This window comes from Borostomias antarcticus (assembly GCF_949987555.1).
Source record: "Borostomias antarcticus genome assembly, chromosome: 2".
In the NCBI taxonomy this organism is placed as follows: Eukaryota; Metazoa; Chordata; class Actinopteri; order Stomiiformes; family Stomiidae; genus Borostomias; species Borostomias antarcticus.
The window spans coordinates 42,084,236-42,094,845 of record NC_140235.1 but is presented as its reverse complement, the minus strand read 5'-3'; the positions used below and the strand labels follow the sequence as shown (position 1 = coordinate 42,094,845).

At 46.9% G+C, this 10,610-nt stretch overlaps 1 protein-coding gene across 2 annotated transcripts; it reads left to right on the top strand.

Moving 5' to 3' along the window:
• The first annotated feature begins 6,218 nt into the window (after positions 1-6,218).
• pole3 (polymerase (DNA directed), epsilon 3 (p17 subunit)) lies at positions 6,219-10,596 on the top strand. 2 transcript variants are annotated; one of them, XR_014631064.1, is made up of 5 exons: positions 6,219-6,734; positions 7,661-7,746; positions 8,392-8,510; positions 9,255-9,830; positions 10,020-10,596. XR_014631064.1 is itself a non-coding variant. In XM_084459377.1 (4 exons), the coding sequence occupies exons 1-4, from the start codon at positions 6,669-6,671 to the stop codon at positions 9,431-9,433; spliced, it is 450 nt and encodes a 149-aa protein (XP_084315503.1). In that variant the 5' UTR covers positions 6,219-6,668; the 3' UTR covers positions 9,434-10,596. The 2 variants fall into 2 exon arrangements, 1 of the variants encoding a protein (XP_084315503.1); XM_084459377.1 differs by having other exon boundaries at positions 9,255-10,596.
• The last annotated feature ends 14 nt before the right edge of the window (positions 10,597-10,610 follow it).

The window sequence follows — 10,610 nt, the reverse complement described above, 5'->3', positions numbered from 1 at the left end:
AACGCCAACGTTGACTGAAAACACCCAAACTCAGTGTATCGTTTCATCTTCATGCTACACATCAACTCCTTTACATTGTATGTGAATAAATTCCTGTTATTCTAAAAATATCCCATTTCTGTCCATTCCTGGAAAAGGCTAATAATTGCTGTCAAATGATCACTCCAGTTTATCAACGTATCCCACTACCATTTCAACTATGCACAGGAGATTGTCTTATATATATATGTGTGTGTATGGAGCAATTGTTTTTAATGTCCGACTTTTGTCTGTGCTGTTCAGTAAATGTGCATCTGTCCTAATTTATTGTAGCCTATCTACTACACAACCTAGTTCAAATTTATGAATCTTCCGCGGCGTGATCATTTCCAAACCAAATTGCGGGGGGGGGGGGGGGGGGGGGGGGGGAGATTCATAAATTTGAACTAGGTTGTGTAGTAGATAGATAGGCTACAATAAATTAGGACAGATGCACATTTACTGAACAGCACAGACAAAAGTCGGACATTAAAAACAATTGCTCCATACACACATATATATATATATATATATATAATGTTTCACATTTCGTTTTAATGCTTTTAATGTCTAATTTGTAATGCTTTTAATGCCCCCCCCCCCCCCCCCCCGCAATTTGGTTTGAAAATGCTCCCTATTTCTGAGGTCCCAAGGTTGGTGAGTATGGCAAGCTATAAGCTATTAATACAAGCATACCGCTCAAAAAGGGCTTAATACATACAACAAACTGATCAGGCTAATCATTTTTTAATGAAAATGACCACAAGACAACCTCCTGTGCATAGTTGAAATGGTAGTGGGATACGGTGATAAACTGGAGTGATCATTTGACAGCAATTATTAGCCTTTTCCAGGAATGGACAGAAATGGGATATTTTTAGAATAACAGGAATTTATTCACATACAATGTAAAGGAGTTGATGTGTAGCATGAAGATGAAACGATACACTGAGTTTGGGTGTTTTCAGTCAACGTTGGCGTTCACCGCTTCCATTTATCGAATGGCCGACTGGTGTAAGATGGATAGCCTAACGTTAGAGAGATAAATGTAGGCTATGGTTATGTTAATAAAGCTAACAATGATGTTGTAACATGCATGCAGCACTTCCGATCTGATCTGAACGATTGATTCATTGTTACCATGGATCGGTATTGGGATTGATCAAGGGCGAGTGTGAAATAGCAGCCAGGAACTCAGCGGGTTATCCGAGATGCGGTAGCCGCGGCCAAAGCTCCTGCTGGCGGGGAGTGAAGCTCTTCAACTCGCCTGTCACTGGTTCCCTGGAGGAATTTAGCCTGGCTGCAATAACGTTATCGCGAACGGAATGAATACCATCTACTAGCAAACAAAACATGTTCAATTATATTTAACCTGTTAAAACTAAGATGCCAGGATCAAAAAATAATTTCTCCAATTGATATATTTGACAAAAACAGGTTAATATGCAAGCCGGTTTTCATTGCTAAATCAAAGCGGGGAGAGCCGAGAGAGCCGGGAACGCGCGTCTACATTTCAGATAAATGTGAACTTTTTCGTGGATGCGCGTCGGCCAGAGAAACTCAACTGCGCAAGTCAAAAGTCACCGGAAATAGCCAAGTGACTACAAATCTAGCCAAGATGGCGCGGTTCAATAGGCCTTCACTTTAGATTTCGAATCCTGGGGGCTTGCATGATGCGCATGATGTGTGTGTAGCCCTCAGACTTCAGACTGGTGATTTGGAGCGTCAATGTTCTAAAGCCGGTGTTTTAATCTGTCAGATATTTTGGAAATACTCAGGATGAGATGATTCTAAAACTAGCATCTCACCTCGACTGTTGTAAGCTAAAGCCCATCTTCAGACCGGCAGGCCTGGTAGGCTGTGTTGGCCCTCAGCTGTAAAGTCATAATCATAAATGCAAGTTAGTATGTTAGTAACTCTGTAAATGGCAGGAATAGCTGGGACAATTAGAGGCCATTATAAACATATCATACAACATTCTCAACATTTTAAGTGGCAGTTATGATTAGATATCCAGACCAGTGTTGCATTAACAACCTAAGACTGATAATTGGCAACATATGCACACCAACTTATGAACACAATTAGCCCGTACTTGCTACAGAATATCTGAAACTGATCACAATTCTCCCAAATTAGAGCAAGAGGTTTGAATGAGATGACTAACCCAGATGGTCATTAGCTAAAGTGCAGTAAAGATCAACTGGAGAGCATAATGTTTAACGTGGTTAGCTTCATGGTTAAAATGTTCACAGCAGCACAGCTACACACTGGCTACTTATGAGCAAGAAAGACTGCTTTGTACCATCATGATGACATCACCTTCTTACCAGTGACAGAGTGGAGAAAATAATTAAATAATCTCAATAAAATAACATAACACTTGGTTAAATATAATAATTGCATTCAAAGTAAATATATAAAACCAACCTCAAGGCAATGGGACGTGGGGCAATGTTAACATAGGATTGAAATAAAGGTCACGGAAATCTTTGCCACTGTTACACAACACATGTGTTGTGTAGTATACTGTGTGTGTTGTGTAGTATACTGTGTGTGTTGTGTAGCATACTGTGTGTGTTGTGTAGTATACTGTGTGTGTTGTGTAGTATACTGTGTGTGTTGTGTAGCATACTGTGTGTGTTGTGTAGTATACTGTGTGTGTTGTGTAGTATACTGTGTGTGTTGTGTAGTATACTGTGTGTGTTGTGTAGTATACTGTGTGTGATGTGTAGTATACTGTGTGTGTTGTGTAGTATACTGTGTGTGTTGTGTAGTATACTGTGTGTGTTGTGTAGGAGCTGGAGAAGATGACCCTGTCATGGAGAAGCGCAACATGCTGCCACCAGGACCGAATGCAATGGAGAGAGAAGCCTCATCTCCCACAGGGGATGAAGAGGAGTAAGGAAGACTGGACATGCTGTGATCTCCCATAGGGGATGAAGAGGAGTAAGACTGGACATGCTGTCATCTCCCATAGGGGATGAAGAGGAGTAAGGAAGACTGGACATGCTGTCATCTCCCATAGGGGATGAAGAGGAGTAAGACTGGACATGCTGTCATCTCCCATAGGGGATGAAGAGGAGTAAGGAAGACTGGACATGCTGTGATCTCCCATAGGGGATGAAGAGGAGTAAGGAAGACTGGACATGCTGTGATCTCCCATAGGGGATGAAGAGGAGTAAGGAAGACTGGACATGCTGTCATCTCCCATAGGGGATGAAGAGGAGTAAGACTGGACATGCTGTCATCTCCCATAGGGGATGAAGAGGAGTACGGAAGACTGGACATGCTGTCATCTCCCATAGGGGATGAAGAGGAGTAAGGAAGACTGGACATGCTGTCATCTCCCATAGGGGATGAAGAGGAGTAAGGAAGACTGGACATGCTGTCATCTCCCATAGGGGATGAAGAGGAGTAAGGAAGACTGGACATGCTGTGATCTCCCATAGGGGATGAAGAGGAGGAAGGAAGACTGGACATGCTGTTACCTCCCATAGGGGATGAAGAGGAGTACGGAAGACTGGACATGCTGTCATCTCCCATAGGGGATGAAGAGGAGTAAGGAAGTAAGACTGGACATGCTGTCATCTCCCATAGGGGATGAAGAGGAGGAAGTAAGACTGGACATGCTGTCATCTCCCATAGGGGATGAAGAGGAGTAAGGAAGACTGGACATGCTGTCATCTCCCATAGGGGATGAAGAGGAGTAAGGAAGGAAGACTGGACATGCTGTCATCTCCCATAGGGGATGAAGAGGAGTACGGAAGGAAGACTGGACATGCTGCTATCTCCCATAGGGGATGAAGAGGAGTAAGGAAGGAAGACTGGACATGCTGTCATCTCCCATAGGGGATGAAGAGGAGTAAGGAAGGAAGACTGGACATGCTGTCATCTCCCATAGGGGATGAAGAGGAGTAAGGAAGGAAGACTGGACATGCTGTCATCTCTCATAGGGGATGAAGAGGAGTAAGGAAGACTGGACATGCTGCTATCTCCCATAGGGGATGAAGAGGAGGAAGGAAGACTGGACATGCTGATATCTCCCATAGGGGATGAAGAGGAGTAAGGAAGACTGGACATGCTGCTATCTCCCATAGGGGATGAAGAGGAGTACGGAAGGAAGACTGGACATGCTGATATCTCCCATAGGGGATGAAGAGGAGGAAGGAAGGAAGACTGGACATGCTGTTTTGAGACTGGTTGCCATTAAAAGAGGCAAACCTAGTTTTACACCTCCTGTTACTGTTCTGCTGGTTTTTATTAGAAGAATAGAAAGTTAAAACACATGCTACTGTGGTGGCATAATTCACCTCGGAACCTTTGGGTGAGGAGATGTTGTGGGCGGGGCTTCGCCCTTCCCATCATTCCTGCATGTTGAGTTTAGTTATTAAATGTGTTCGCACCCCTCCCTCCAAGACCACTGTTGACCCCAACATTTGTCTTCAGACTACCTTTGAACATGGCCTTTCCCTCACGCTGCCAGAGTTCTGGGAGGCCTCAGCAGCAACGGCCTGGTTCATGCAGTGAGAGGCACAGTTCGCCCCACAAAAAATAGTCAAGGACAACATGTGGTCTTATTATTACGGCGCTCGGGAGATCCAGCGCATCAGTGGTGAGCCTCCTTTAAGACCGTCCAGCTGAAGGAGAATCTGCGGCGCTCAAGGTCCTCCTACTCAAGACCCTGCAGCTCTCCTCTTCCGTGTCCATTCTAGGCCCCAGGAGACAGCAAGCCGTCTGAGCTTACGGACCGGACGCTGGACCTACTGGGCGACCACAAGCCCAATTTCCTGTTCACAGAGTTGTTCCTGGATCAAATGGTTCAAATAGTGCTAGCCAACACCACCATCACCGCCTGCCGTGTCCCAGCTGAGGAGCTCGAGTTCTTCCTGGCTACTCAGCATCCGGCTACTCGGCTCCCTCCTGGCCTCAACCCCCCCTCGCTCGGTACTGGCCCTGCCCCCACCCCCCTCGCTCGGTACTGGCCCTGCCCCCACCCCCCTCGCTCGGTACTGGCCCTGCCCCCACCCCCCTCGCTCGGTACTGGCCCTGCCCCCACCCCCCTCGCTCGGTACTGGCCCTGCCCCCAGCATCGGCAAGACAAGCAGGTTGCTCCTCATCCGTGACACCATCTCTGGACACAGATTTCTCTGTGACACACCTCCTCTGCGCAGATTTCCTATGTGCCTGTGGCCTAGCCTACTGGTGGATGTTAAAACCACCGCCTGGTCGATGCACTGACCTTTGCCCCCTACATATGCACTCCCGCCCGGAGGGGTGGACTCCAGCACGTTCGCTCTCGGATGCGGACAGGTTCCTCCGCCTCCTCGCAGAGTTCCCGGACCTCCCCCCACCTACCTTCTCAGCGCCCCCGCTAAACACCACGCCACCACGGTCCCTGCAGCCCCCCTAACACGGGCCGTTCCACGCACTGAAGCAGGGGTCCAAACACCTGGCGGTGGACGCTGGCAGAACCCCCCCCCCCCACACACACACACACACACACACAGTTACTGTTGCTATGCCCCACTAGCTAAATTAATGTCTAATGAACACCTGATGATTCCCTCAAGGACGACAGACAATATTGCTGTATTAATTGTTATTTGCCAAATACCACTACTTTGTCTAAGAGAGTTTCTACAGAAAGGCCTGAACTATTTTACACAAGGATATATCCATGACATGTGGATTTCGGATGGAGCAGGTGAGCTAGGTGCGGAAGGCCCAGACGCCTCACAAACTCCAAATTGAACTCACAAACTCACTTAACTAATGTGTGGAGGGAGGTGTGGAGTATCGTACAGCTTGTTTTCTTATTACATTATAGTACAGCAGCCTGCAGGACGGTTTTCTGTATGTTTTAAGAACCATTTTCTTCAAACGAACGTATCTACGAACACAACGTGGCATCATCAGAGGCGGGATCTTAAGAAATCAAGCAGCCTTATTGGCTGTTGTCCGCGTGATTGACAGGTCAGAAAGGTCACCGATGGTCTCGTGTTAATGGGGGATATTTAGCGCGCGCACATTTTACCTTATCTTGCCTGAAAAAACAACGAATAATTTGACTAAAAAAGGGGGGGGAATCATTAAATAAAATGTTCAGAACACATTTTAATAATATATAATAATAATATTTTCTTCAAAGGTCAAAGTTGAAAGTTCAAAGCACAGCCACATCGAGAGGTTCGCGGGAACGCGCTCAAAACAAACCAGCAGCTCGTGCGACTGAGTCATTAGTCAAGATTCTTTGAATTTAAATTGTTCTGCTAAATAAATTCAGACTGTACCTAGAGTCGACTCACTACGGCTACAAGAAGATCCAGTTTGTTTCCAGGATACGTGTGTGATCTGCTAGCGCTGTTCTTGTGGATTAGAAAGCGTGTAGCTAGGGTTAGGGTTAGCTAGCTAGTTAGCTTGTCCTGTTAGCAGCAGCAGCCAGGTCAGCTAAGCCCTACTTTACTACGAGGTCTCAGTCTTTACATCTTACTAACTACTTTACTACGAGGTCTCAGTCTTTACATCCTACTAACTACTTTACTACGAGGTCTCAGTCTTTACATCTTACTAACTACTTTACTACGAGGTCTCAGTCTTTACATCTTACTAACTAACTAACTAACTAACGAGGCATCCCCAGCGAAGTGATGGCTGAGAGACCAGAGGACCTCAATCTCCCCAACGCGGTGATCACTCGCATCATCAAGGAGGCGGTGAGTCAAAGTGCACTTGTTCACCTGCGTGGGTCTGATAGATCAGCTGCGTGGGTCTGATAGATCAGCTGCGTGGGTCTGGATAGATCAGCTGCGTGGGTCTGATAGATCAGCTGCGTGGGTCTGGATAGATCAGCTGCGTGGGTCTGATAGCTCAGCTGCGTGGGTCTGATAGATCAGCTGCGTGGGTCTGATAGCTCAGCTGCGTGGGTCTGGATAGCTCAGCTGCGTGGGTCTGGATAGCTCAGCTGCGTGGGTCTGGATAGATCAGCTGCGTGGGTCTGATAGATCAGCTGCGTGGGTCTGATAGATCAGCTGCGTGGGTCTGGATAGCTCAGCTGCGTGGGTCTGATAGATCAGCTGCGTGGGTCTGGATAGATCAGCTGCGTGGGTCTGGATAGATCAGCTGCGTGGGTCTGATAGATCAGCTGCGTGGGTCTGGATAGATCAGCTGCGTGGGTCTGGATAGATCAGCTGCGTGGGTCTGGATAGATCAGCTGCGTGGGTCTGGATAGCTCAGCTGCGTGGGTCTTGATAGATCAGCTGCGTGGGTCTGATAGATCAGCTGCGTGGGTCTGATAGCTCAGCTGCGTGGGTCTGGATAGATCAGCTGCGTGGGTCTGGATAGCTCAGCTGCGTGGGTCTGGATAGATCAGCTGCGTGGGTCTGGATAGCTCAGCTGCGTGGGTCTGGATAGATCAGCTGTCACAATATCCACAAACACGGCGTCTGACATGCAGATTGTGGCATGGACAATTTCATTTCACTATTGGCTAAAACGTGTGTGCCTTGACTCCTTCATATAAGCATGGCTAGCAGGTTGGTGATTATCGCAGCCCCTCTGTGTCATTGTGTCCAGCTATGTGCAGTCGAATAAGTACTTTACAATTATAATAGCAACCTCTCTCCATACCATTTTGGGCCAGCTTCCAGATGGAGTGAATGTGTCGAAGGAAGCCAGACGAGCCATCTCTCAAGCAGCCAGTGTGTTCGTCCTCTATGCAACATCATGGTAATATGAACTACTCAGCAGTTTAACTCAACACCAGTGTATCCAACACTGGTGATGCTAATGTACTAAGACATTGATTCGTGGCTTGCCCACATGTTAAAGGTGCAGTATGTAAGAGTTTAAATATTGCTTTGATAAATCGTGAGAGAGGAGAAGTGATTGAGCCCCTCTGTGTCGGGGCGACAGCAGAACATTTAAACATAAAAAAGTGAGGGTGGCTCCTCCCATAGAGCCAAGGCCACACCTGGTTGAAAGTGTGCATGTGTGGCATGCAGAGGCGTGCTGAGGTGGACCAGACCCTCAAACCCTGAGTCTGAACCTCTCCTGGTAGATGGAACATTCCCTCATAGCTTGCTAGTTAGCGCTGGGTTAGAGCACTTTTATCCAAAGCGCTTTCCAACGGCCTCTCATTCACACACTAATAGCGCCACCTGCCCTGTGGGTGCCAGCCTGCTCACTGGGAGCAGTTTGGGCTTCGGGTGTCTTGCCCAGGGACACTTAGACATGCCTGGATTCGAACCGCCGACCCTACGATCATAGGACGACCTGCTCTACCTCCTAAACCACAGCCACCCTTAAGTTATATACTGCAGCTTTAAACTATGATCAGTGTTGTTTCTTCCTAACCCTCTTTTCTGTTAATAGTGCCAACAACTTCGCCATGAAGGCCAAGCGGAAAACTCTGAATGCCGGGGATGTGCTGGCGGCCATGGAGGAGATGGAGTTTGAGCGCTTCCTGCAGCCTCTGCGTGACGCTCTGGAGGGTGAGTTCAGATGATTCTCACTGTGTAACTGTGCATCTGGAGGGTGAGTTCAGATGATTCTCACTGGGTAACAGTGCATCTGGAGGGTGAGTTCAGATGATTCTCACTGTGTAACTGTGCATCTGGAGGGTGAGTTCAGATGATTCTCACTGTGTAACAGTGCATCTGGAGGGTGAGTTCAGATGATTCTCACTGTGTAACTGTGCATCTGGAGGGTGAGTTCAGATGATTCTCACTGGGTAACAGTGCATCTGGAGGGTGAGTTCAGATGATTCTCACAGTGCATCTCCAAACATGCTGGAAACGGCCCCTCATCCTAGAAGTAGCTGGTTGTCAGCAGTGTGTGGGACTGGAGGTCAGGACCACTTATTGTTTAGACCTGCCTGGACCCCGATATATTTACATGACACGCCAGGTCTCCCACAATGCAGTTGTAATGTATCCATCTACTGCACTGCTGTGTGCTCTGACTCAGGGTCATATACTTGTGGGTGGAGATTTACAGCAACCTAATAGACTCCTCTTACTCACCACGAGGACTTAATGACTTAACACCACTGAACATGCTTCTGCTGATGACACTGTTATTGTTCCAACACTGAACATGTATAACTGTGTTATTGAATAAGTATAACTGTGTTATTGAATAAGTATAACTGTGTTATTGAATAAGTATAACTGTGTTATTGAACATGTAGAACTGTGTTATTGAACATGTAGAACTGTGTTCCTGTTCTCTCTCAGCCCATAAGAAAGGCCAGAAGGGGAAGAAAGAAGCGTCGGAGCAGAAGCGGAAGGACAAGGAGAAAAAGACGGACGCCGAGGAGAACGACAAGAGCCGGGAAGAGGAGGAGGAGGAGGAGCACATGGAGGAGGAGCAAGAGGCCGAGAACGAGGCGGAGGAAGAGGAAGTGGAGAACTAAGGACTGACCTCCACTAACTCTCACTCCTTCAGAGCGCCCACTGACCAGAGGGGCGATAGTCTCGGTTCAAATCGTTTTAGAAATGCATCCTTTCTGCCTCTTGAGGTTCCAGCTGAGGAAACATGAATGGTTGTGTTCCACTCTTTCTGTTTAGACCGTTTAGCCAGTGTGAATCCTGGGTTTGACTGCCCCCCTCACCCTGTCCATGTGAGGGCCTTGTTTGTGTACACATGGACCAGAGGGAGTTTTTTACCCTATTTCATACACTAGACAAATCTCTTAAATCCATGAAAAGAAATATGCCAATTTCTTGGAATGAATGTGCATTTTCTAATTATTTGAACAAAGCTGTAGGCTGAGGGGTGTATTCCATCAGACCAGGGGTGTATTCCATCAGGCCAGGGGTCTATTCCATCAGACCAGGGGTGTATTCCATCAGACCAGGGGTCTATTCCATCAGACCAGGGGTGTATTCCATCAGGCCAGGGGTCTATTCCATCAGACCAGGGGTGTATTCCATCAGACCAGGGGTCTATTCCATCAGACCAGGGGTGTATTCCATCAGACCAGGGGTGTATTCCATCAGACCAGGCCAGCAGCCATGTTCACTGAGACTAAGCACAATGAAAACCTGCTCAACTCATCAGGACGACCTTATGCCACTAAGAATTACAACTTTCTAAACCTGTCTTGGAAGTCATTGTTTTCAGATGCAACAGTGAAATTGTACAAATTATTTGTAACTAGGTCATTTTGGATAACTGGTTTGGTTCTGTCCAACTAACATTCTTGCGTTGGCTAGAATTGATTTTGGCGTATTGCTCTGTACAGCCGTCCTCTCTGCCGCCCCACATCAAAATAGTTCATATTTTTGTCAGATCTGGTTGGATGGGCCATCTGAGCTCGACCTGGAAAGAATTCTATGAAAATGATTCATCCTGTTTTTAAGGTTACTTATGGCATGACATTCTGGAATCATTACTACTTGGATTGCCTTCATAACATTTACACCGTGTTCTGCCGCTTCTTGAAGTTAGGTTCAGGGCAAACCTTTAGAATTGGAGAATCAGGAAATATAGATGTACCAGAGCTTTTGAGCCCACAAACCATGCAGGTAAAATAACATTTTCCTATCAAAAGATTGTTCCGTTTATTTGCATTAGGACATAAACCTTTA

Bases quoted from the DNA above. Each gene is read 5' to 3' on its own strand.
- pole3 (XM_084459377.1), top strand. From the start codon at position 6,669: ATGGCTGAGAGACCAGAGGACCTCAATCTCCCCAACGCGGTGATCACT. The intron at 6,735-7,660 runs GTGAGTCAAAGT...ATTTTGGGCCAG, and splicing joins CTCGCATCATCAAGGAGGCG to CTTCCAGATGGAGTGAATGT. The intron at 8,511-9,254 runs GTGAGTTCAGAT...GTTCTCTCTCAG, and splicing joins TCTGCGTGACGCTCTGGAGG to CCCATAAGAAAGGCCAGAAG.